This window comes from Papio anubis, unplaced genomic scaffold (genome assembly GCF_008728515.1).
Source record: "Papio anubis isolate 15944 unplaced genomic scaffold, Panubis1.0 scaffold227, whole genome shotgun sequence".
NCBI classification, from domain to species: Eukaryota; Metazoa; Chordata; class Mammalia; order Primates; family Cercopithecidae; genus Papio; species Papio anubis.
Genome location: NW_022162317.1, coordinates 1149 through 28633, shown reverse-complemented (window position 1 = coordinate 28633; position 27485 = coordinate 1149). Strand labels below are relative to the sequence as shown.

Here is a 27485-nt window from a genome sequence, read left to right as displayed (position 1 = left end):
TCATCTCCATCAGAGCTCTTGGCTTAGATGCATTACCAGTGAGCAGAAATGTTTTGAAAAGGAATCTTTCATTCTGAGTACTAGATTTCAACAGTGGGTTTAAAATATTCAGGAAACCATGCTGTAAACCGATGTACTGTCATCTAGGCTTTGTTGTTCCATTTATAGAGCACAGGCAGAGTAGATTCAGCATAATTCTTAAGGGCCCTAGGATTTTTAGAATGGTAAATGAGCATTGGCTTCAACTTAAAGTCACCAGCTGCATTAGCCCTAAAGAGAGAGTTAGCTTGTCCTTTGAAGCCAGGCATTGACTTCTCTTCTCTGGCTATGAAAGTCCTAGGCGGCATCTTTTTTTTTTTTTTTTTTTTTCTTTTGAGACTGAGTCTTGCTCTGTGGCCCAGGCTGGAGTGCAGTGGCGCAATCTTGGCTCACCACAACCTCCACCTCCCAGGTTCAAGCAATTCTCCTGCCTCAGCCTCCCGAGTAGCTGGGACTATAGGCGCACACCACCACACCCGGCTAATTTTTGTATTAGTAGTAGAGATGGAGTTTCACCATATTGGCCAGGCTGGTCTCGAACTCCTGACCTTGTAATCCACCCGCCTCAGACTTCCAAAGTGCTGGGATTACAGGCATGAGCCACCACGCCTGCCCGGCATCTTCTTTCAATAGAAGGCAGTTTCATCTACATTGAAAATCTGTTGTTTAGTGTAGCCACCTTCATCAGTGATCTTAGCTAGATCTTCTGGGTAACTTGCTATAGCTTGTCCATCAGCACTTGCTGCTTCGTCTTGCATTTTAATGTTAAGGAGATGGATTTTTCTTCCTTAAACTTCATGAACCAATCTCTGCTAGCTTCAGTCTTCTCTTCTGCAGCTTCTTCACCTCTCTCAGCCTTCATAGAATTGAAGAGGGTTAGGGCCTTGCTCTGGATTAGGCTTGGGATCAGTGTGTATCGTGGCTGATTTGATCTATCCATGCTGTTAAAACTTTATCCATGTCAGCAATAAGGCTGTTTTGCTTTCTTATCATACATGTTTTCACTAGAGTAGCACTTTTAATTTTCTTCAAGAATTTTTTCAGCTGGATGTGGTGGCTCACGCCTGTAATCCTAGCACTGTGTAAGACCAAAGCAGGCAGATCCCTTGAGCTCAGGAGTTCAAGACCAGCCTGGGCAACATGGCAAAACCCTGTCTCTACATAAAATACAAAAATTGACCGGGCCCAGTGGCTCATGCCTATAATCCTAGCACTTTGGGAGGCCGAGGCAGGTGGATTGCCTGAGCTCTGGAGTTCAAGACCAGTTTGGGCAATACGGTGAAATCACGTCTCTACTAAAATACAAAAAATTAGCCGAGTGTGGCGGCGTGCACCTGTTGTCCCGGCTACTTGGGAGGCTGAGGCAGGAGAATTGCTTGAACCCGGGAGGCAGAGGTTGCAGTGAGCCAAGATCGTGCCGCTGCACTCCAGCTTGTGCAACAGAGCGAGACTCCGTCTAAAAAAAAAAAAAAAATTATCTGGGCATGGTGGCACATGCCTGTAGTCCCAGCTACTTGGGAAGCCAAGGTGGGAGGATCACTTGAGCCTGGGAGGCAGAGGTTGCAGTGAGGTGAGATTGCACCACTGTACTCCAGCCTGGGTGACAGTGAGACCCTGTCTCAAAAAAAAGAATTTTTTCTTTGCATTTACCACTTGGCTAACTGTTTGCCACAGGAGGCCTAGCTTTCAGCCTACCTTAGCCTTCTTTAGCCTTTGCTATTCCTTTCTTACTAAAGCAGTCATCTCATCCCTCTTATCTTTCTCTCGTGGCTGTGCTTTCCTGCAGATTGATGTGGGCCGTTCTTCCTGGCCCCTGGACAGACCTTTCATCACCCTGCTCCCTGCAACCACAAAGTGAGAGACATGCCACTCTTCACTTCATTTGAATAGTTAGAGGCCATTTTAGGATTATTAAATGGTCTAATTTTGATGCTGTTGTATCTCAGGGAGTTGGGAAGCCTGAAGAGGGAGAGAGACAGGGGAATGACCAGTCAGTGGAGCACACATACAATGTTTATCAATTAAGTTTGCCATCTTAGGCTAGGCACAGTATCTCATACCTGTAAGGCTGAGATGGGAGAATCATTTGAGGTCAGGTGTCTCTGAAAAAAAAAGACCTTGTCTCTTAAAAAAAAAAAAGAAAGAAACAGGCATGGTGGCACACATCTGTAGTCCCAGCTACTTGAGACTGAGGCAGGAAGATCACCTGAGACCAGGAGTTTGAGGCTGCAGTGAGCTATGATTAGTGCAGCTGCATTCCTGCCTGGGTGACAGAGCGATACCCTGTCTCAAAACCAAAAAAAAGTTTACCATCTTACGTGAGCACAATTCGTGGCACCCCCAAAACAGTTACAATAGTAACATTAAAGATCACTGATCGGCCGGGCACGGTGGCTCAAGCTTGTAATCCCAGCACTTTGGGAGGCCGAGACGGGCGGATCACGAGGTCAGGAGATCGAGACTATCCTGGCTAACACGGTGAAACCCCGTCTCTACTAAAAAAATACAAAAAATTAGCCGGGCGAGGTGACGGGCGCCTGTAGTCCCAGCTACTCCGGAGGCTGAGGCAGGAGAATGGCCTAAACCCGGGAGGCGGAGCTTGCAGTGAGCTGAGATCCGGCCACAGCACTCTAGCCTGGGCGACAGAGCCAGACTCCGTCTCAAAAAAAAAAAAAAAAAAAAAGATCACTGATCACAGATCACTGTAACAAATGTAGTGATAATGAGAAGATTTGAAATGTGAGAAATACCGAAATGTGAGAATTACCAAAATGTGACGCAGCCACAGGAAGTGAGCACATACTGTTAGCAAAACGGTGCCGATAGACTTGCAGCGTTGTCACAAACCTGCCTTTTTTTTTAAGCACACAGTATCTATGAAGCACAATAAAATGAAGTACGCCTGTACTCCTAAGATAAGATATATGGATTTCTAGCCCTGAGGTTATATCAATTTACTTCGATTTGCTCAACCAGGCTTCTAGTTTTTTTCTTAAGCCTATTCTGACTCCTCTTGCTTTGTTGTTACACTTGTTTATCTTTCTAAGCCAGTACCCTCCATCATATTTCATTCATAAAAAATGAGTGTTTTATCATACAAAGCTAGAGTCATGGAATTTTAGAGATCATCCAACCCCCACCATCTCATTTTCCATCTCAGATAGGAAAACTTCTATATGTTCAGAGTCCTACAGTGAGTCAGAACAGCATAAGGACTAGGTCTCCTGTCCCTACACTCTGCCTACACTACACACTCTGCCTCTTGTGCACACAAGAAACTTTCTTAGAAGTTTCAAACCTTTCACAACCAAAAGAATCCCAGTTCACATGAGCAAACTTCACAAGAGTCAATCCTTTTGAGGTTCCTGAGAAGAAGAAGAGGCAGCACTGGGAAGAGAAAATGAAGTTAGAGCAGAAAGAACAAGAGTAGATCCTTTTGTCGTGCAGTTTTAGGAGAGATCCAGAGAGCTAAGACAAAGTCAAATTTGGTCTGAGACTACTCTTCCATTGTGGAAAGGGCTAAAAAATGTAAAAGCACCGACAGTGGCAGTTCGGTGTGCCCTACCAGGTTCCACAGCTGACATGAGTGGAGCTCGATCTCTGTGATCCTGCCTAGTCAATAAAATGAAGCTCCATGAGATTAGGAACCTGTCTGTCTCGTTCTGTAATGCATTCCTGGCACCTAGAACATTGCCCAGAGCAAAGTAGCCTTTTAGTGTAAATGTTCATTATATAAGTGACCTTTTAAAGGGGAGTTGTAGATAGAGTCACCATAAAACTTATCATCCAAACCAGGACACTTTAAGGGCAAAAGAGAATGCTATTAATAATTACACTAAGTCCAGGCACAGTGGCTCATGCCTTTAATTCTAGCACTTGCAGAGACCAAAGTGGGAGGATCATTTGAGCCCAGAAATTCAGGACCAGCCTGGGCAACATAGCGAGATGCTGTCTCCACAAAAAAAGTATTTATTTATTTTTTTATTTTTATTTTTTTATGTTTTTGAGATGGAGTCTCACTCTGTCACCCAGGCTGGAGTGCAGTGGTGCGATCTTGGCTCACTGCAAGCTCCTTCTCCCAGGTTCATGCCATTCTCCTGCCTCACCCTCCCCAGCAGCTGGGACTATAGGCACATGCCACTACGCCCAGATAATTTTTTGTACTTTTAGTAGAGACGGGGTTTCACCATGTCAGCCAAGATGGTCTCCATCCCCTGACCGTGTGATCTGCCCACTTCAGTCTCCCAAAGTACTGGGATTACAGGTGGGATTACAGGAGTGCAGTGGCGTGATCACTCACTACGACCTCCACCTCCTGGGTTCAAACAATCCTCCCGCCTCAACCTCCCAGTAGCTGGAACTACAAGTGCATACTACCAGGCCCAAATAATTTTTTTTTTTTTAAAGACAAAGTCGGGGAGGGCACAGTGGCTCAAGCCTGTAATCCCAGCACTTTGGGAGGCCAAGACAGGCGGATCACGAGGTCAGGAGATCGAGACCATCCTGGCTAACTTGGTGAAACCGCGTCTCTACTAAAAATACAAAAAATTAGCCGGGTGCGGTGGCGGGCACCTGTAGTCCCAGCTACACAGGAGGCTGAGGCAAGAGAATGGCGTGAACCCGGGAGGCGGAGCTTGCAGTGAGCGGAGATTGCGCCACTGCACTCCAGCCTGAGCGACAGAGCGAGACTCCGTCTCAAAAAAAAAAAAAAGACAAAGTCTCGCTCTGTCGCCCGGGCTGGAGCACAGTGGCATGATCTCAGCTCACTGCAACCTTCCACCTCTATTTTTTATAGAGACCAAGGTCTCACTATGTTGCCCAGGCTGGTCTCAAACTCCTGAGCTCAAGCAGTCCTCTTGTCTCAGCCTCCCACTGTGCTGGGATTACAGGCGTGTACCACCACACCCAGCCTCTACAAAAAATTTAAAAATTAGGTGCAGTGACTCATGCCTGTAATCCCAACACTTTGGGAGGCCAAGGCGAATGGATCGCTTGAGCCCTGGAGTTTGAGACCAGACTGTGCAACATAGCAAAACCCCATCTCTACAAAAAATAACAAATAAGGCATGGTGGTGTACGCCTGTAGTCCCAGCTACTCAGGAGGCTGAAGTGGTAGGATCACTTGAGCCTGGGAGTTCAAGGCTTCAGTGAGCTGTGATTGTTCCATTGCACTCCAGCCTAGGCAACAGAGCTAGACCCTGTCTGAAGAAAAAAATAAATAAAAATTAGCCAGGCATGGTGGCCCATGCCTGTCGTCCTAGATACTTAGGAGGCTGACGTAGGAGGATCACTTGAGCCCAGGAGGTCAAGGTTGCAGTGAGCCATAATCATACCACTACATTCCAGCCTGAGTGACAGAGTGAGGCCCTGTCTCAAAACATAATAATAATAATTATCATTATTATTTTTATACGGAGACAACAGATACAAGGTAGGACTATTCCAGGCAAACCAGTACCTATGTTCACCCCAGTTTTAGGATAAACAAAAGTTTCTCAGGGTTCTTTTCCATTTTGGCCATCTACATTACCCTGCACTTCTAGGACCATGGTGGGATGGAGGTCAAAGGGAGTCAGCAACTGCAGAGCCTTGTCAGAAGGGTATTGAACATCAGCAGCAGGGTGAAACATACATGCAGGTACTTCGTGAAACTGTAGCGAAGGAATGACCTGAAACATTTCAGCAAGAGACAGATGCTACATGTAAGCTGGGATTACAGATTGATGGCACTCAGTTTTATAATTTAGGATGCCTAAAACGTCATAGACTTTTTTCCTAATGAATCATTTTAATTGGTATGTTATAGTGAAAGCAAAACATAGGGCTTTTAACTCTGTGAAACGGGGTTATTATGATCACCAGTTTTCTCGTAAGAAAAGCACAGAGAAATTTAGTGGGGTGACCCAGGTCACACTGCCAAATAAGTCTTGAAGTGGATTTGAACCCGGGCCACTTGATTCCAACTAATCTTTGCTCAGAAGCTAATAATTAATCATTTTATAATAATTAATTTCCTGATAATCTCACTTAGAGTTAAGGTTAAAATAAACTATTTCTACACACCTATCTAGTTACCCTTTCTAGTAGCATTCACTGTAACATTCATGAGACAAGGTAAAGAAAAAATGAAAACCCCGGAAAATTAAAGAAAAAATTTCAGGATTATTGCTAGGTCCAAGAAAAGATTGTAATGGTAATTAGAAAATATTAAAGAGTTAATGAGAATGAAAATACTACTCAAGCTTGTAGAATGAAGCCAAAGCCATGCTTTACAAGAAAGACATTTACCTTTAAAATAACCTGTGATAGAAGAATCAGAGTTGAAAATTAAAGACAAAAATTTTTTTACGGTAAGGGAAAAAGGAAATTTCTATAAATAAAAAAGGAAAAAGGAATTAGGAGGCCGGGAGCAGTGGCTCACACCTGTAATCCCAGCACTTTTGGAGGCCGAGGCAGGCAGATGACTTGAGGCCAGGAGTTCAAGACCATCCTGGTCAACATGGCAAAACCCTGTTTCTACTAAAAATACAAAAATTAGCTGGCTGTGGTGGTGCACGCCTGTAATCCTAGCTACTCAGGAGGCTGAGGCACAAGAATCACTTGAACCTGAGAGGCGGAGGTTGTAGTGAGCTGAGATCACGCCACTGCACGCCATCCTAGATGGCAGAGTATGACTGTGTCTCAAAAAAGAAAAAATAATTAGGGGCCAGGTGCAATGGCACATGCCTGTAATCTCAGTGGTTTGGGAGGCCGAGGAGGGACGATCGCTTGAGCCCAAGAGTTTGAGACCAGCCTGTGCAACATAGTGAGACCTTGTCTCTACAAAAAAATTTTTTTAATTAGCTGGGCATGGTGGTGTGAGCCTGTGGTCCCAGCTGCTCGAGAGGCTGAGGTGAGAGAATTGCTTGAGCTCCAGAGTTCAAGGCTACAGTGAGCCATGATCCTGCCACTGCATCCCAGCCTGGGTAGAGCAAGACCCAATTTTTTTTTTTCTTCTTTTTATTTGAGACAGGGTCTCACTCTTGTCACCTTGCTGGAGTGCAGTGGTGCAGTCACAGCTCACTGCAGCCTTGGCTTCTGAAGCCCAAGAAGTCCTCCCACCTCAGCACCTCAGCCTCCCAAGTAGCTAGGACCACAGACATGTACCACCATGCCTGGCTAATTTTTTTATTTTTTTATAGACAGGGTCTTACTATGTTGCTCAGGCTGGTCTGAAACTCCTGGGCTCTAGCAGTCCTCCCACCTTGGCCTCCTAAAGTGCTGAGATTACAGCCACGAATCACTGTACCGAGGCTGAGATCCCGTCTCTTTTTTAAAAAGTAGGGGTATAATCACAGATAAATTGAATTTTGGCAAAGAATTAAGAAACCAGCATACTACGATATAAATAAAATCTCTATGCAGAAATTATTTGGGAGATTATTGCACATAGACATTTCTGGAGCAAGGAGGTTATAAAATGCCTGTGATAGGTATGGTGGCTAATGCTAGAGACACATCTATATGCATACATACACACACATCTCTTTATAGATGGCTAGAAATTGTGGCTTAAAATTGGTAGGTTTTTAGTTGCAAGTTAACAAAATTGTTCACAAAATAAATCATACTAAAAACTAAACAATATTATTTGATAATATTTAGAAGGAAATAATGAAATAAACGTCCCCAAAAAGTTCAGTCATTTGAGTAGTTTGACAGTTTGAGTAGGCCCTGGCACTAGGTAGCAGTGTCCCCTGGTGGTGAATCTTGGTATTTCATATCTCTCAATTTTTTTTCCTCAGGGTTCTGATGCTCAGGAGTCTGGTCCTAGCCCCTGGCTAGCTAATCCTTCCATCCGGAGGACATTCTTCCCACATCCCCATACGTATGTACTTGACAGAGTGGAAGTCTCCCAGCCACCTCTCAGGTCTTTCTCCTGGAAAAGAAATGCTATCAAGTCACTGACAAGCACACAAGACCAGCCTGGGTTCACCAAATTAATCACATACTCTAGGCCTAACCCTATCTGTATATTAAACTAGCTTTCTTGCTTAAATGCCATTGACATGAGTGAACAGAATAAGACCTATATTTCAAGTGGAACCAAGTACTCTCTTTCCCTGCAGGGATACCAAGGAAATTTCAGAGCTCAGGAATATCCTAACACAGATGCAGCCAGGGACTCTGGGGCGTTCAGCCCACATGGTGCTTTCTGCTGCCCGCAGGGTGCCTCCAGTCAGTGTGGCAAGTCCAAAGAACAACCATGCAGAATCAGGTTCCAGTCCTCCAGACAGGGCAGGTGAGTCCACATGACCTGTTCCTTCCTGTCCCTAGCAATGCCCTTCCTCCCTGAATCTACCATTGCTATACAGGGATGGCTCACTAGTGGAACTTCATGTGATAGAAAAGATAATTGTTGGTGTCTTGTTACCAAAAGACAAATCAAATATTGTATGGTAATTGAAAGAGCACTGGCCTAGGAATCAGCAATCCTTATCTCTTTGGGCCTCAGCTGTCTACCACAGAAGGAAAGATGTAGTTTATTATTTTAAGAGAAAGAGACTAGAAGGGAACTCATAATTTTTGGGCACCTACTATAGGCTGGGCCCTGGAGCTATGAAAGCACTTTAAAATATATTAAATGCTATACAAAGTGTTTCATAAATTCAGGATAACCAGACGAATGGAAGTTGATAGTTTTTATTGTCACTCATTTGACAGATATTTATTAAGCATCGTTTGTGCCAGGCTCTGTGCTAGACATCAGGGATACCGCAGTAAATAAAATAGCAATGCTCCTTCCCTAGTGGAGAAACACATGTCAGTGTCACACAAATAAATTTAAATCTTCAAACTGTGATGAGTACTGTCAAGGAAAAGCATAATTGGATGACTGGATGTAGATTAGAGAATCCAGGGAAAGTGCCGCATAGGAATTAGCATTTCATCTAAGACTTGGAAGAGTGAGAAAGGCACACTCTTTGCCTCCAGGCAAAGAGGGTAGAAAGAATATTCTTAGAAGAAGTAACATCACATGTGAAGACTGTTTTGTTTAAGAGCTATATTTAATGAGCATTTCTAATACAGAGCCCAGAGCAGAGGAGCAAAACTCTGAGAATGATGTGGGCAGAATGAAAAGAAGGAAAGTGCAGCACCAAAGGTAAGTAGATCAACATGAAAGACCCAAATCACCTCCCCAAACCTTATTGCCCTTTTGCAGCTGTCCTTACCCCCAGTCTTGTTTCATTAAGGTCAGAGAGTATCCTTGTGTCTGGGTTTAACCTGTGGGTCTAGACCTAAGGGCATTGAAGAAAAGATATCCTTGTCCACATGTTGTCAGGTTTGGAACTAGGCAAAGAGGCAGTCCTGTAGTGAACCAGAATCTGAAGATGAGTATGCTGTATTTCATGGGCTTCATCAAAATCTAAATCTTTGGCTGGGCACAGTGGCTCACGCCTGTAATCCCAATACTTTGGGAGGCCAAGGTGGGTGGATCACCTGAGGTCAGGAGTTCAAGACCAGCCTGGCCAACACGGCGAAACCCTGTTTCTACTAAAAATACAAAAATTAGTCGAGTGTGGTGGTACGTTCCTATAATCCCAGCTACTCAGGAGGCTGAGGCAGGAGAATCGCTTGAACCCAGGAGGCGGAGGTTGCAGTGAGCTGAGATCACACCATTGCACTCCAGCCTGGGCAACAAGAGTGAAACTGTCTCAAAAAAAAAAAAAAAAAATCTGAATCTTTTCTGCTTCAAAGGACACTGTCAAGAAAGTAAAAGACAACCCATAGAATATGGAGGAAAGTATTTGCATATCATATATTCAGTAAGGCTCTTTTTTTTTTTTTTTGAGACAGAGTCTCGCTCTGTTGCCCAGGCTGGAGTGCAGTGGTCAGATCTCAGCTCACTGCAAGCTCCGCCTCCCGGGTTTACGCCATTCTCCTGCCTCAGCCTCCCGAGTAGCTGGGACTACAAGCGAACGCCACCTCGCCCGGCTAGTTTTTTGTATTTTTTTTTTTTTTTAGTAGAGATGGGGTTTCACCGGGTTAGCCAGGATGGTCTCGATCTCCTGACCTTGTGATCCGCCCGTCTCGGCCTCCCAAAGTGCTGGGATTACAGGCTTGAGCCACCGCGCCTGGCCCAGTAAGGCTCTTTTATCTAAAATATATAAAGAACCTTTACAAGTCAACAGTAGAAAGATACCCTAATTTTTAGAATGGACAAATAATCTGAATAGAATTTTCTCCAAAGAAGATATATAAATGGCTATTAAGCACATAGAAGATGCTCAACATCATTAGCCATCAGAGAAATGCCAATCAAAACCCCACAATGATTATTTCACACCTGCTAGGATGATGTAATAAAAAAGATGGACAATAACAAGTGTTGGCAAAGATATGGAGAAATTGAAACTCTCATACATATTGCCAGTGGGAATGTAAATTAGTGCAGCTGATTGGAAAACAGTTTAGCAGTTTTTCAAAATGTTTATATGGAGTTACCATATGACCTAGCAGTTCAGCTCCTAGGTGTATACTTCCAAAGAATTGATAACAGGTGTTCACACAGAAACTTACAGGCAAATGTTCAGAGCAACATTATTAATAATAGCCCAGAAATCGAAACAACCCAAGTGTCTATCAGCTGATAAATAAAATGTGGTATATCTATGCTGTGGAGTATTACTCTGCCATAAAAAAGGAATATAGTACTGATACCTGCTCCAACATGGATGAACCTTGAAACCATACTAAGTGTAAGAAGTCAGTCACAAAAAACCATATAGTATATGATTTCATGTCCAGAATAGGCAATTCAAACCACTAAAGTAGATTAGCAGTTACCAGAGTCTGGTTCAGGCTTTCTTTTCTTTTCTTTCTTTTTTTTTTTGAGACAAAGTGTTGTTCTAGCACCCAGGCTGGAGTGCAGTGGCACAATCTCGGCTCACTGCAACCTCCACCTTCTAGTTCAAGCCATTCTCCTGCCTCAGCCACCCAAGTAGCAGGGACTACAGGTGTACACCACCACACCCAGGTAATTTTTGTGTTTTCAGTAGAGATGGGGTTTTGCCATGTTGGCCAGGGTGGTCTTGAACTCCTGACCTCAGGTGATCCATCTGCCTCGGCCTCCCAAAATTCTGGGATTACAGGCATGAGCCACTGCGCCCAGCCTGGGTTCTGGGTTTCTTTTGGGAGTAGTGAAAATGTTCTGGAATTACATGGTTGTGGTTACAGAACTCTGTCAATACAGGGTTTTGAATTGAATTTATATATATATAAACAATTGAAAATTGACGGAGTTGTGCTTTCTCACTCAGTCTGGAGTGCAGTGGCGTGATCTCAGCTCACTGCAACCTCAGCCTCCCAGGTTCAAGCTGTTCTCCTGCCGCAGCCTCCCAAGCTGGGTCTACAGGTGCACGTCACCACACCCAGCTAATTTTTGTTTTTTGTTTGTTTGTTTGAGATGGAGTTTTGCTCTTGTTGCCCAGACTGGAGTGCAACGAGGCAATCTCAGCTCACCACAACCTCTGTCTCCCGGGTTCAAGCGATTCTCCTGCCTCAGCCTCTTGGGTAGCTGGGATTACAGGCGCCCGCCACCACTCCCAGCTAATTTTTGTATTTTTATTAGAGACAGGGTTTCTCCGTCTTGGTCAGACTGGTCTCAAACTCCCAACCTCAGGTGATCCCCCCACCTCGGCCTCCCAGAGTGGTGGGATTACAGGCGTAAGCCACTGCGTCCGGCCTAATTTTTGTATTTTTAGTAGAGACAGGCAAATGTTGGCCAGGCTGGTCTCAAACTCCTGACCTCAGGTTATCCGCCTGCCTTGGCCTCCCAGAGTGCTGGGATTACAGGTGTGAGCCACCACACCTGGCCTTGAATTTATATTTTTAAAGAGTGAGTTTTACGGTATGTGTACTATATTTCAATTAAAAAATAATAACGCAAGGGCGATAATGGAATCTCTGTTCTCAGATGTTCAAAGGTTAAATGTCTTCCCTCAAGTCTGGTACATCAGGTGGGAAAACCAGGACCCCAGCCCAGGGTTTCTAGGTCTACATTAACTCTTCTGCATTATTTTTGCTCTGATTCCAGGCTCCTTCAGCCCTTATGGCCTCTTACTAATAGCTGGTCTTTAACTGTTCTTTCTCACAGGCCTGTATCCAACTCTAATTCTCGGCCAAACAGGAGGGAGACAGCAAGAGCAAGGCAAAAAAAACAGCACCGACCCCAGGCCCAAAGCAGTGGTGACCAGGATAGTGGACTGTGCCCGATTTGTGCAGGTAAGATGCTTGTGCACAGGGAGTTGTTGTATGACAACTAGGCATTCCTTGAGGGAGGAATGGGAGATCTGAGAGTACTGCCAAGAAACATTTGAATTTGGAGTGCTGGCTTCTGTCATCTCTGCAGCTCTCAGGTGTGGAACTGTATTTTTAGTCAAGTGTAATTCAAGACAAGTGTGTACTGAGCACCTGTTCACACTGTGCCGGCTAAGCTGAGGAAGGGACATGGGCCCTGCCCTCTGGCGAAGCATGAAACCAAACAATGTAAAACACAATCGGAGAGGGCCTAGAACTTCCTTCGTAACTTTTTCCTATATGTCCAAATGCTGGTTGCTGTTTCAGTCTCTGTTCAAATGGTTCTTCTTGGCCAAGTGTTCTCTTATCTGCCCAGATCATCTTTCCCAACTAAGCTTCTGCAGGATTCTCTGATTCCCTTGGACTTAGCACTTCTCACTGTCTGCTGTGTATCAATGTTATTTGTCTTCATAGCTTATCCAGACTTCTTGGGGTGACATCCTGCCTGGGAGCAGGCCATTTTGTTTACCTCCTTCTCTCCCCAAATAGGCTCCTTCAGGATTGAGATTCTTCCCCAGCATGCTGCCACTTGTGGAGAGACCTCCCCACCTCACCCAGCTTCTCCCTCCTCATCATCTTCGTCCCAGTCTGTACTGTGGGTGTCCTCCCCAGAAAGTTCACCCCCTGTCTCCTGGGTTCAGTGCCCTATCTGCCAGTTGCAGTTCTCAGCAAGAGAAATAGAAGAGCATGCCAGTATATGTGGGGACTTCTCTCAGGCATGAGCCATGAGGTCCTGTGGTTTTACCCCACCCTCTAAGACTGAGATGGGGACTGAATAGCTTGAGAGCTAAGAAAGGCTGATGAGGCCGAAGCTCCCTCTCTCCTCCCCTCCACTCATTCCCTCAGGACTCTGCCTGAGGGCACCTCTGTGCCTAGCCTGATCCTCATTCCCAGTTGTCAAGGCTTCTGTGACCATGGCATCTGATTCTCCTAAGGCCAGCTCTGTTCTTTTCCCCCTTGGAAGTCTCCTTGGAACTTTTGGGCCTTGGGACACCATCCAGAATGTCTTTCCCTCTGTGAGTGGTGCACATTCTCATGCCCATTTTCCTGAAAGGAAAACCGAGGCCTAGTGAAGAGCAAATGCTGCCGGACAGATAAAATCCTGTGGTGTGCTGGGAATGTGCATATGGGTTTTGAGCACGAGGCTGACATCCAGCATCTCATGAATTGAGCTCTCAGTCTCCTTTGTGGGCTCCTGTCCTGGGTATAATCAGGTAATGGTGATGCTATGTGACACTAAGCAAGTTATTTATTTTAGCATCCAGAATTAACAGAGAAAAAAATCTCCCAACCTCCCGCTCACAGAACTGTGATAGGGACCAGATTGGTTAATGAGTAAGGAGTAGTTCTAGGCTTGGCTGTAGAACCTTGGGCAGATCCCATTCCTCATCTACACAAGGAGGTGGTTGGACCAGAGGATGTCAAAGGTTCCCTCAAGCTGTGATATTCCAAATTCTGTTCCCACCTCCTTGAGCAAATATGTCTTCTCTCCCCTTTCCCAGAAGATTTCACTCTGTGGTACTAACACCCGTTCCCCTGGTCCCCAGGGTATAGAGCAGAGGGGGAGCAGCTGGTCCTGCAAAGAGAGGGCCCAGGGCAGGGTTTTGAATAGATAGGAAAGAGGATGCTAGGCACAGTCAAGGAAAAGACTGAGCAGGAGTTCAGTCCTTCGGTCCCTGCCAGCACAGGTGCCTGCATAAGTAGGCACAACCACAGACCCCATCACCGTAAGAAGCCTGCTCCCCTACCTTCTCCTATTCTGCTCCCGTTTCTACCCATGAATAAAACAAAAGATTGGCCCAGAGGCACTGCAGGGGCATCCTAGCTGCCAAGCAGGTGGCAGACATCACTATGTAGGTGGGAGAAGAGCCCCTGGAACCCTGATCTTGGACCCAGAAGAGAAGAGCAGTGAGGATGGGGCCAGGCCTAGTAGAAGACAGGGACGAGGCAGTGCCAAGGGGGAGAAAGGTCCCCCAAAGCAGGGGAGGGCAAAGCGGGAGGATTGGTGAAGAAAGAGGATATTGGGATTCTGCTGGGGTCCTGGTCAGAACTGAGGGGCTTGACAAAAACCCAGTTCAAAACTCACACAAAACCCTCCTGTGTGGACATGTCCGGGCCTGCCCTTGGGAGAGGCTCTGGGACTTTGAGAGGAAGGAGCATCTGGGAGATGAAGTCAGCAAGAGGGGAGCTGGGTCTGAACAGATCCTGTGCACCTGTATGTGGGGTTAGGCTGCCAGGGCAGCCCACCCCTGCTTTAACCTACCCCTGCTCAAGGTACCCACAGGTAGCCCTGCTGTTGGGGGGCTCCTGTGAGGGTGGAAGTCAAGCTGGGGAAGGGGCCCCCAGTCAAACTCAGCTGAGGAAGGGGCCCCCATTCTCTCCCCAGTGGGGGAAGAAAAGAAAGCCCCCACTGTACAGTCTTGATTTTCCTAACCTGAGAATCTACACAATAAAATGATGAATAAGACAATATTTGCCAGTGTGTATTTGGGACAAGGAAGAATATAATGGTGGCTGGATATAGAGGGTTAAGTGCTAGAACATGGAAGGGTGAAAGAGGCCCCATCACAAAGGGGGTTGAAACTCAGGGTCCTAGCCTCTCCACTCCTTCATCCACCAACAGCCTAACTGGACTGAGATCATGAACAGGAAGCTCAGGTTCCCACCTCCACTCCTGGCTGCCATCCAGGAGGGCCAACTGGGCCTTGTGCAGCAGCTGCTGGAGTCAGAGGTTAAGGCCACAAGCAGTGGGCCAGGTGGGCCCCTGCACAATGTGGAAGAGGCCAAGGAGCACTCCTGGAGGGAAGCACTCAACTTGGCCATCCACCTGGGCCATGAGGCCATCACTGATGTGCTGTTGGCCAGTGTCAAGATTGACTTCCGCCAGACCCATGAGGCCCTGCTAGTGGTAGTGGACACAAAGCAACCAGCAGTGGTGCATCGCCTGCTGGCCCACCTGGAACGGGAGAAGGGTCGCAAAGTAGACACCAGGTCTTTCTCACTGGCTTTCTTTGACTCATTAATTGATGGCTCCCGCTTTGCACCTGGTGTGACTCCTCTCACCCTGGCCTGCCAGAAGGACCTGTACGAGATAGCACAGCTGCTCATGGACCAGGGCCACACCATTGCCTGGCCCCACCTGGTCTCCTGTGCCTGCCTCAAGTGCAGCAACGCCCGCCGCTATGACCTGTTTAAATTCTCTCTGTCCTGCATCAACACCTACCGTGGCATTGCCAACAAGGCCCACCTCTCACTGGCCAGTGAGGATGCCACACTGGCTACCTTCAGGCTTAGCCGTGAGCTCAGGCACCTTGCACGCAAGGAGCATGGTTGGGCCTGTGGTGGGTGTTCTGGGAAGTTTGGAAGTCACAAAAAGAGGACGAGGCCTGGCCTCTGTTCTCAGGAAACCTCTAGTTTGATGGGGAGTCAAGAATCCCCCCAAGAGAATTTCATTCTAATGGCAGAGAACAGCCACTCCAGAGGGGCCTAGTCTTATGGGGGAGGCACAACCCTACTCCAGGGGAGCCCTGGGTCTGTCTGAGGGAGAAGAGAGAACAGAAACAACTAGAAAAACAGCTGGACAGACTTGGAGATGATGTTCAGTAGAATACATCACGTCTGAATACCTGCTAGGTGTTCCCACCCGGAGCATGGTGTGTTGCGGCTCTCAAGCGTATGATCACAGCAGGGAAAAGTCAGAGAGAGGGGACAAGGTGCTCCCAGTATGCTTGTCTTCATTCAGTGCCGCTGTGAATGGTGCTAACAGGGCTTCCAAAGCCCAGAAAACAGGTCAGGAAAGCCACAGCTGTTGTGTTCAGGGAGGACTCCTTGGAATAAGTAGCATTAAGCTGAGCTACGGAAGTGGGTGGTTACATACAAGTGAAGAGGAGCAGGGAGGGTATTTGAGATAGGGCTACAGTCCACGCAACGGCTCTCAGGTAGTGAAAGTATACATGGTGATGAGTGAAGGGGAGACACTGCAGGAAGGACTGAGAATGCATGAAGAGGAGCCTGGAGGCAGGGACTAGTAAGGGTCCTGGAATGCCGCCAGTCCAGTATGTCCATCCCTCATCCCCTGACGGATCCTGTGTGTCAAGCTAGACTCGATCCCCATCCCCATCCCCAAGATGACCATTAGGTGGGGAAACCAACACGAATGTTAAAATACAGGGCTAAGGAGGTTGTGACCCGGGGTGGTGGAAGGATAGGAGAATGAAAAGCCCCCACTGCACAGCTAGCAGGAAAGGGCAGTCCTTTCCAAAGGACTTTCCCTCCATTCTCATAGCAGCCTAAGAGACAGTCATAGCAGGAAGTATCATCCCCACTTTATAGCAGAGAAGCTGAGGCCTGGGAAGGGGAAGTACCTTGCCCAATGTGATACCACCTGAGGACAGTGCTGGGATTCAGACCTCACCTCCTGAAAGCCATCCCCGGATGCTCTCTAGGGTAAGAGCCTCAAGTAAAACCCAGGAGATAATGGATAAATTGGAGCCAAGGACTGCCTTAGGCCAGGCACGGTGACTCATGCCTCTAACCCCAGCGCTTTGGGAGGCTGAGACAGGAGGATGAGGAGGCCAGGAGTTCAAGACCAGCCTGGGCAACATAGCAAGATCTCATCCCTATTTTTTTTTTTTTTTAATTTTTTTGGAGACAGTTTCACTCTTGTCACCCAGGCTGGAGTGCAGTGGCGCAATCTCAGCTCACTGCAACCTCCACCTCCGGGGTTCAAACGATTCTCCTGTCTCAGCCTCCCGAGTAGCTGGGATTATGTGCCTGCCACCACGCCCAGCTAATTTTTGTGTTATTAGTAGAGATGAGGTTTCACCATGTTGGCCAGGCTGGTCTTGAACTCCTGACCTCAGGTGATCTGCCCGCTTCAGCCTCCCAAAGTGCTGGGATTACGGGTGTGAGCCACCACGCCCACCTATTTTTTAAAAATAATAACTAGCCAGGCATGGTGGCTCATGCCTATATAATCCCAGCACTTTGGGAGGCCAAGGCAGGTGGATCACCTGAGGTCAGGAGTTCGAGACTAGCCTGGCCAACATGGTGAAACCCCATCTCTACTAATAACACAAAAAAATCAGCTGAGTAGGCCGGGCACGGTGGCTCACTCCTGTAATCCCAGCACTTTGGGAGGCTGAGGGGGGCGGATCATGAGGTCAGAAGATGGAGACCATCCTGGCTAACACGGTGAAACCCCGTCTCTACTAAAAATACAAAAAATTAGCTGGGCGTGGTGGTGGGCGCCTGTAGTCCCAGCTACTCGGGAGGCTGAGGCAGGAGAATGGCGTGAACCCAGGAGGCAGAGCTTGCAGTGAGCCGAGATCGCACCACTGCACTCCAGCCTGGGCAATAGAGCGAGACTCCGTCTCAAAGGGGGAAAAAAAAATCAGCTAGCGTGGTGGCACATGCCTGTAGTCTCAACTACTCGGGAGGCTGAGGCAGGAGAATCACTTGAACCCGGGAGGCAGAGGTTGCAGTGAGCCGAGATCATGCCATTGCACTTGAGATCGTGCCATTGCACTCCAGCCTGGGTGACAAGAGTGAAACTCTGTCTCAAAAATAATAATAATAATAATTAATAAATAAGAACTGCCTTATTCATTTCTGCATCTCCTAAAATTGCCAACGCGAGTTCTCTTATAAGGTAGGTGTTCCAATAAATTAAATGAGCACATGAAGGGTGTAAGGAGTAGGTGTAAAAATGGGACAAGAAACAGATTAGAAGAGGAAGGAAAAGAGACAGAAAAAATGACAGAGGGGTTTGGGTTGAAGTGACTTAGTGATGAGGTAGCAATAGCGCTAGATAAGCAAAGTGACCCTGGAGGTACCTCATTAGAGCAAGAAGGATGGGCGAGGTGGCAAAGAAGAAAGAAATCAATGCCCTAGTGACACCAGATGTAGGAAATGATGGTGCAAGGGCAGGACAGAGGTGGCCTAGGCCCACTATTGGTGGGCGTGGGGGGTAGGGAGGAGTAGGCTGATTTAATGGGGTTGGGTCCACAGGGTGGTAGGCACACACGGACCTGCTTCCCTAAGCCTGAGTACATTGCCCTGGAGTCACCGAGCCAGGACTATGGCTTTGAGCTGCTGGGCATGTGCCGGAACCAGAACGAGGTCACTGACCCGGCTCAACCACCCGGCCGAGGACAGCGAGACGGAGCCCAAGGCTGAGGGCCTGGGCCTAGCCTTTGAGGAAGGCATCCCCAACCTGGCGAGGCTGCAACTGGCCGTCAACTACAACCAGAAGCGGGTCAGCTGGGCCATAGCTATATCCCCTCCCTGTCCTTTTCTCTTGCCCTGCCACCTCTAGGTCTCCCTGACCCAGCCCTAAGCAACTCCTTTTCCTGCCCTCAAGACCCTCTCAGGCCTTGGTCCTGAGCACCCTTCTGTCTAGACCCTTGGCCCTGTGGGTCCCCTCCCTTCTTACCTTCAATATAAGCCTGTAACCTCTCCCCAGCCCTTGAAAGACCCATTACCCACCAAGACCTCACCTCAGACCAGGACATCTGGTCTTAGACAGCTTTATCTTTGACCTGAGTTACTTGAATCCAGTCTTTCTGTTCAATTCCAGTACATCACTCTATAAAGCAAGATAAGACTAGGTCTCTCAGGCCTTAAATATCCCCCAAAAGATTCCATTATTGCCTGTCTCCTCAGACATCTTCCCCTCTAAGCTAAAGACAGACTCCTTGTTTAGCCTCCCCCAACCCCTTGCTTCTCATCTCATCCACCCTCAACATCCACCAGGAACTTAACCAAAAACCTTCTTTCATAATGGCTCCCCTGGCCCTGTCTCCCAATACAGCAAACCCTGGTTTCCCTCTTTTGCCTTCCTCAAGACCATCTAGGCTAATGTCCCATATCTCTAAGAAGGCCAGGGACCCTGGGGGTTCTGGGTCTTGGGTCCCCAGTTCTACCCACCACTGTCTAACTTAGACTCAAGAATGTAGGGTCCAGAGAGTTCAGGAAAATCTTTGAGTTCAGTTTCCCCTCCATCAACCAAAGCCTAGAGAGTGATGGGTCTGCCCATGGTCACATGACAAGCAAGTTGACTGATGTGGGGAGAAAAGAAGGATTGTTCGATCTCTGTGGCAAGGAAGGAAGTGCTGTGTACCCAACTGGCTCCCCCATCCTCCTCCTTGCCTGGTGGCCTCCCCCTCTGCTTATGCCCCATCTCTGCTTAGTTTGTAGCACACCCCATCTGCCAGCAAGTCCTGTCCTCCATCTGGTGTGGGAACCTGGCTGGCTGGCGTGGAAACACCACCATCTGGAAGCTCTTTGTTGCCTTCCTCATCTTCCTCACCATGCCCTTCCTCTGCCTTGGCTACTGGCTGGCACCAAAGTCCCGGGTACTAAGAATAAGATTAATGACAACTGTCACTTATTGAGCACTTGTTTTATGAGGCCCTGGGCTAGACACTTGGTGAATATAACTTTGTGTGAATGTTTCCATTAAGTAGCTGGAAGTGCAGCCCTGAGGAAGGCAGACGTTCTGCTTCAGGGGTATAGGGTAGCAACCTGAGGCACAGGGAAGGGCAATGCTCTTTTTGTCAAAAGTACACAGGAAATAGTGGAGTCAGGATTTAAACTGAAGTGTCTCTGCCTCCAAAACCTTAATCCTATTAACAGCCCTATATTCCCCTAAAGACAGGCCCACCCCGACTACAAATTCCATGGGAGCCCTTCATCCAACCAATATGTCCTTGAGACCCAACTGTGAGCCAAGCATGGTGCCTGGCACTGGGGTTATGAAGAAAAGCCCTGTTCCTGCTGAGCAGGTGAGGAATAGGGAGAGGGATGTTCCAGGAAGCAGGAGCAGTATGTGTGAAGGCCTGGGAGAGGGAGAACCCAAAGTGTTAGAGAAACTGAAAGGAGTTAGATCAGGAGTGGTGGAGAAGCACTCAGGGGCCAGATCTCACAGAGCCTTATAAGCCACAGAGGATAGCAGCCATTGTAGGATTAATGAGGCGAGTCCCCCATCAGTCTTGTGTTTCAGAAAGTGCCTTCTACTAGGGGTGTGAAAGGTGGGCTGGGGATGCAGGGCAGGAGTTAGAGAGACTGGTGTGAGAGGACAAGCACATAGAGATGTCTCATATTCCCGGCCTGGGTGACCGGGTCATTTTATGAGGTGGGGACACAGAAGAAGATGGAAGAGCAAGATAGGATAGAAGATGATGAATTTCTTTATTTTTTATTTATTTATCTATTTATTTTTGAGATGGAGTCTTGCATTGTCGCCCAGGCTGAAGTGCAGTGGCAGGATCTCGGCTCACTGCAACCTCTGCCTCCCAGGTTCAAGCAATTCTGCCTCAGCCTCTCGAGTAGCTGAGATTACAGGTGCCCACCACTATGCCCAGCTAATTTTTTGTATTTTTGGTAGAGATAGGGTTTCACTATGTTGGTCAGGCTGGTCTTGAACTCCTGACCTCGTGATCCGCCCACCTCGGCCTCCCAAAGTGCTGGGATTACAGGCATAAGCCACCGCGCCCGGCCCATGAATTTATTTTTTAACATGGTTGAGTTTGAAGAGCCTGTGGGGCCTCCAAGGGAAAGTTACTTTACCTCTGTGATCTTCAGTTCTTGGGAGAAAAAAAAAAAAAGCCGGGAATAATGTCTACCTCATATGGTTGGAAAGGAGATGACAGATATGAGTCTACGGCCTGATATGTAACACATTCTCAATGTATGTCTGAATAGTGCGTGACTGAATCTGAGAAAGGGGAGTCACGTGGGTGGAGCAGTCTAGAAGGGCTTGCAGGAGCGAGAGACACCCAGGACTGAGAGCCCTACTCCCATTCCTTCCCTTGGAAGCTGGGCCGCCTGCTAAAGATCCCAGTACTGAAGTTCCTGCTGCACTCCGCCTCCTGTCTGTGGTTCCTCATCTTCCTGCTGGGAGAGTCCCTGGTCGTGGAGACACAGCTGAGCACCTTCCGTGGCCGCAGCCAGAGTGTCTGGGAGACTTCACTACACATGATTTGGGTCACAGGTATAAGTGTAGGACCCTTTATTTGTGGCAGTGTCCCTTAGGGGCCCCCCTTCCTGTCCTTCACAATAAGCACCCCAACAGGGGGATCCTGCTTTGTAGATGACCCCTGAACATATAACCAGACCCCTCTGGGCTGTAACACAGTACAGGACCCTTTCCCTCATGCCTAGTCGGGGACCTAGCCCTGTGGTAGACTCCCTGAGCAAGGACCCCTTCTTCCCCCTCCCTGGCATCAGTCACTACCTAGCCTGGAGGTTTCTGTCCTCTCACAAATAAGACCCTGGTCCACAGTGCGAGGTGGGAACATACCTTGGTGTCATGGCAGCCCCCAGGTACTGCAAGACAGGCTCTCCTGGAGGTCATGGAGCAGAAAGTCTCACAGACCAAATGAAAAGACTCAAATCATACAGCGAGTTAAATCCGTAAGTGGTGTAATTATGATGGTGTTGTAATGAGGATCAGAGTTGAGGTTTGAGTGGCTGGGGTTAGGGGGGTGGTGCAATGGACAGAAGGTACCTGGAGCCAGGCATGGTGGCTCATGCCTGTAATCTCAGCTACTCAAGAGGTTGAGGTGGGAGGATTGCTTGAGGCCAGAAATTCAAGACCAGCCTGGGCAACATAGAGAGACTCTATCCCTTAAAAATAAAAGAAGATTGGCCGGGTGCAGTGGCTCACGCCTGTAATCCTAGCAGTTTGGGAGGCCGAGGCACTCGAATTGCCTGACCTCAGGAGTTCGAGACCAGCCCAGGGAACATGGTGAAACCCCGTCTGTACTAAAATACAAAAAATTAGCCAGGCATGGCAGCATGCGTCTGTAATCCCAGCTACTCAGGAGGTTGAGGCAGGAGAACTGCTTGAACCCAGGAAGCGGAGATTGCAGTGAGCCGAGATTGCTCCAACCTGGAGACAGAGCAAGACTCTGTCTCCAAACTAAATAAAATAAAATAAAATAAGATAATAGTAATAAAAGAAGATACCTTGGCCCAAGACTTGATCTATGGGAGAAACACAGTGACAGTTATGTTTGGCCACAGCTGTAGCTTGCCAGTTATCCTGATGAGCTGCTATTACTTTTATATGCATTATTTGGGCAGAGGACATGTGGAAAGAGAACGGCTGGTGCCAGTGGGTAGCTGATTTAAGATCTCATGAATACTGAGGGCCTCATATGCTTCAAGCATATTCAGTGTATCATGAATATTTAGAGTCTGTCCATCTCTTTCTATGTATGTTCACACACACATACTCTACTAACTTTATTTGTTCAACATGTCACCAAAGTAACTAGCCTATACTTAACACATAAGTCTCATCCATTCCATTTGTTTTCTTTTCTTCTATAGCAGAACTGAGTATTCACAAACAATTTAGCAAATGCAGTTTATAAGAATCCCCAGAGCTTCAGCCAGCCTCTGGCCCGTCAGCTCAGCAGGCCAAATTGGTGGCGCCTTCCTCGGCTGTCCTCCTCTCATTTAGCTCTGGCTTGGTTAGTGAACTCCAGAGCCACCAGTATACCAAGTCCACTGCTCCACCCTGTACCAGGCCAGTCAGTGATGCCAGAAAGGAAATCTGGTGCAGAAACTTTAGGGAAAGAAACTAAGAGCAGCCCAAGAGGGAAAGTTTCTCATCCTATTTACTAAACGTGGATTGACCTATGCTGAGTGGAGAGGAAACCAATAGAATTCCTACCCATGGGAGAAGAAAAGTCTTAGAAACATATGAAACAAACCTATTTATTCATGTAATAAATGTTTCTTGATGCCCTATCATGAGTGAAACCCTAAGAGTACATGGAAAAGTTCAACATGGCCCCATCCATCCAACACATATTCACTGAGCGTGCACCCCACCCTCACGAGGCATTCCTGCTCTACAGAACTGATTTCAGTTCCCGACCACATGATATTCACATCTGTCTAGGCCTTTGCTCATTCACTTTTTCTAGAGCACTCGCCCCTTCCTGCACTGCCCCTTCACCTGGCTGGCTCCCACTCCTCCTTCAGGTCTCAGCTTAAATGCCACTTTTGGAGAAGGTTTCCCTGGCCCCTAAATCAGGGTTAGGGTCCATTCCTAAACACCCATAACAGTCCCTCTGTCCCCCTGCTCCTTAGTCTTAGCATTTACCACACTGTATGAGACCCACTTGGGTTACCCACTGTGTTCCTCACTGACTGTAAGCCCTGGGAGGGCAGGGACTGTCTTATTCACCAGAGGTTCCCACTGGCACATGGTAGGAGCTTACTAAATGTTTGTTTAGGCCGGGCGCAGTGGCTCACGCCTGTAATCCCAAGACTTGGGGAGGCCGAGGCGGGTGTATCTCCTGAGGTCAGGAGTTCGAGACCAACCTGGCCAACATGGTGAAACCCTGTCTCTACTAAAAAATACAAAAATTAGTCAAGTATGGTGGCATGTGCCTGTAATCCCAGCTACTCGGGAGACTAAGGCAGGAGAATTGCTTGAACCCAGGAGGTGGAGGTTGCAGTGAGCCAAGATAGCGCCACTGCACTCCAGCCTGGGGGACGGAGAGCAAGACTCTGTCTCTCTCTCTCTCTCTCTCTCTATATATATATATATTTTTTTTTTTTTTTTGTGTATTTGTTTAATTTGTTCTGGACACCAGGGACAGAGATGAGTGGACATAGTCCCTGCCCTTGAGGGGCTCCAAGTTCAGGGGGAGGCAGGGTAGAGACAGACCTGTGGAGCGATATCCTGCAGTGCCCCGTAATGATGGGATCACAGAGATATGAGCTGTGAGAACACAAAACCCCGAGAAATTCACTCCACCTGCTTAGGGAAGGCTACTTGGAGGAGATAACATGTGACCTAGGCCACGAAGGTGAGCTGGGCTTCCAGAGGATGTGGAAGGACATTCTAGGCAGAGGAAACAAACAGTGAGTGGAAAAGCACATGATTGTACCCAGGGAATGAGAAGGGTGCAACTTGGGCAGGGCCGCCTAGCTAATGGGGTCCAGCTCCCAATACCCCCAGCCCCAGGTCTGGTACTGGGCCTCACTGGAACACAGGTAGCCTGAGCAACCTGAGAATTTGGAGCCCCTTCAAGTCGATACTCTGTATTTTTTTTTAACTTTTTAAAAATAGTTTAACAGAGGCTGGGCGCGGTGGCTCAAGCCTGTAATCCTAGCACTTTGGGAGGCCGAGACATGGATCACGAGGTCAGGAGATCGAGACCATCCTGGCTAACACGGTGAAACCGCCTCTACTAAAAATACAAAAACTAGCCGGGCGAGGTGGCTGGCCAGTCCCAGCTACTCGGGAGGCTGAGGCAGGAGAATAGCGTAAACCCGGGAGGCGGAGCTTGCAGTGAGCTGAGATCTGGCCACTGCACTCCAGTCTGGGCGACAGAGCGAGACTCCGTCTCAAAAAAAAAAAAAAAAAAAAAAAAAAAGTTTAATAGAGATGGGGTTTCACCATGTTGCCCAGGCTGGTCTCAAACTCCTGGGCTCAAGCAATCCTCCTGCCTCGGCCTTCCAAAGTGCTGGGATTACAGGCGTGAGCCACCGCACCCAGCCTCAAATCAATATTCTTCAATTATTTGTCCAGTATTTACTTGGTGGAGGGCACGGAGAAACAAATTTCAGTCATTCTGTCCTAATAAACAGGCTGTCCCAGGTGATACTCACTTTCTGAGTGTCTGCTGACTGAGATCATTGGTGCAGTCACGCCAGCAGTGTCTGCATCAGCAAGGAGTCTTTTTTATGTTCACATAAGATCACTTGTTCCGGAATAGATTACATGTTTACATGTCATTGACCACCCCATAATGTTTTAGCACCCCACTGCCATTCATAGGTTCCCCTGCCTCGTAATCTAGCTCTGACATAGAAGGAGAAGTTCAGTCCGATCCTGTCCTGGGCTCCCTGCCACCCCGCTTCAGGCTTCCTGTGGTTTGAGTGCAAGGAAGTGTGGATTGAGGGCCTGCGCAGTTACCTCCTGGACTGGTGAAACTTCCTGGATATGATCATCCTGTCCCTGTACCTGGCTGCCTTCGCACTGCGCCTCTTCCTGGCTGGGCTTGCCCACATGCACTGCCAGGACCACCTCCCAAGCAACTGCCTGCCACTATTTCACCACGGCTGGTGAGTGTCCCTTCAACTCAGCCCTGAATCCTCCAGTTCTTCTTTCTTGGCTCTTGGCTTCCAGCCACAGCCCCCATTCCACCCCGCACAGAACGAAGCAAGTGGCACACCGAGGATCCCCAGTTCTTGGCTGAGGTGCTCTTCGCTGTCACCAGTATGCTCAGCTTCACCCACCTGGCCTACATTCTGCCGGCCCATGAGTCGCTGGGCACTCTGCAGATTTCCATCGGCAAGATGATCGATGACATGATCCGGTGCATACCGGCTCTGCTCTGAGCTCTGCTCTGAAGACTCCATTTGACTTCCTTCCAAAACTCCCCAGCTCTTGGGTAACACAGGAATCCTTGACCTGCGTTCCTCCAGAGGCATGCGCTCCAAAGACCCCTGAAAATTACAGGCAAAATTTGGAGGGTAAATGTATATTTTTCTGCAGAGAGGGTCTACAACTTACATCTAATTCTCAAACAGGCCCATGACCCCAGAAAAGATTACGAACCATAGATAGCAGAAAGAGCCCTTGGTTGGGAGTTCCAGTCCCAGTTCTGTCAGTTTCCATGACCCCTCTGTGGGCCTCAGTTTTCCCATCATTAAGGAAAAAGCGATGGCACTGGACTTAGGGGTCCCTTTGGGTCCTTTCCACTGGGCAGCTGCTCTTTGAACCCCTGACCTTATCTGGCCTTCTTGGTCCTTATCACCTAATCATGTCCAGCAAAACCTGGCCTCTCACCTAATCAGGGCCTGTAGTTAATGCCTGCCTCCCTGGGAGTCCCCAGCCTGAAGCAGGACTACAGTGAATGTCCTTGGTGGGAAAAACCTTAGCTGCATCTATTAATATTAACAACTTTAGCTCAGCTTGGCTTGGGGTAGAACCTCCCACCCCACCCAGGATTCTTCTGGCCTCCCCGTGGCAGGCCAACTCATTCTCACACGTGGCTCTGACTCTTCTGATGATAACTCCTGTTCAGTGGGATTCTGACTCCCAGCTGTCCCTGTGTCATTCCTTTAGAATCTCAGCATCTCATTCCCTCCCTGAGAGACCACTCCATCCTCAGCTTTGACTGCTTGGACTTAGTACCCTTTATTCTTTTTTTTTTTTTTTTTTTTTTTTTCCTGAGACGGAGTCTTAGTCTGTCGCCCAGGCTGGCGTGCAGTGGCGCAATCTCGGCTCACTGCAAGCTCCGCCTCCCGGGTTCACGCCATTCTCCTGCCTCAACCTCCTGAGTAGCTGGGACTACAGGCGCCAGCCACCATGCCCGGCTAATTTTTTGTATTTTTAGTAGAGATGGGGTTTCACCATGTTAGCCAGGATGGTCTCGATCTCCTAACCTCATGATCCGCCAGCCTCGGCCTCTCAAAGTGCTGGGATTAAAGACGTGAGCCACTAGGCACAGCCTCTATTGTTAATAATAACCAAATTTAGCCAGGCACAGTGGCTCACACCTGTAATCCTAGCACTTTGGGAGGCTGAGGTGGGCAGATCACTTGAGGTTAGGAGCTCGAGACAAGCCCGGCCAACATGGTGAAACCCAGTCTTTACTAAAAGTACAAAAATTAGCTGGGTGTAGTGGCACATGCCTGTAGTACCAGCTACTTGGGAGGCTGAGGCAGGAGAATCGCTTGAACCCGAGATTGAGAGGTTGCAGTGAGCCAAGATGGCACCACTGCACTACAGCCTGGGTGACAGAGCGAGACTCCATCTCAAAAATAAATAAATAAATAAATAACCTGCTGGACGCGGTGCCTCGCGCCTGTAATCCCAGCACTTTGAGAGGCCAAAGCGGGCGGATCACCTGAGGTCAGTAGTTCAAGACCAGCCTGGCCAACATGGTGAGACCTTGTCTCTACTAAAAATATAAAAAAATTAGCCGGCCGGGCGCGGTGGCTCAAGCCTGTAATCCCAGCACTTTGGGAGGCCGAGGCGGGCGGATCACGAGGTCAGGAGATCGAGACCATCCTGGCTAACATGGTGAAACCCCGTCTCTACTAAAAATACAAAAAACTAGCCGGGCGTGGTGGCG

General features: G+C 48.0%; 1 protein-coding gene across 1 annotated transcript in view; it reads left to right on the top strand.

Annotated features, from left to right (window-relative positions):
- The window catches only part of LOC116272854 (short transient receptor potential channel 2-like), a 40917-nt gene extending 14359 nt beyond the window's left edge, over positions 1 to 26558 (top strand). The window contains 15 exon segments of the mRNA XM_031661702.1: positions 7824 to 7906; positions 8148 to 8320; positions 9109 to 9181; positions 12176 to 12303; positions 12868 to 12973; positions 13881 to 13926; positions 15002 to 15862; positions 16476 to 16516; positions 18493 to 18634; positions 19569 to 19614; positions 20032 to 20162; positions 21196 to 21370; positions 25266 to 25426; positions 25428 to 25467; positions 25559 to 26558. Of these exon segments, the coding sequence (XP_031517562.1) occupies positions 7824 to 7906; positions 8148 to 8320; positions 9109 to 9181; positions 12176 to 12303; positions 12868 to 12973; positions 13881 to 13926; positions 15002 to 15862; positions 16476 to 16516; positions 18493 to 18634; positions 19569 to 19614; positions 20032 to 20162; positions 21196 to 21370; positions 25266 to 25426; positions 25428 to 25467; positions 25559 to 25743 (2391 nt within the window). The 3' untranslated portion in view covers positions 25744 to 26558.
- Positions 26559 to 27485: the final 927 nt, after the last annotated feature.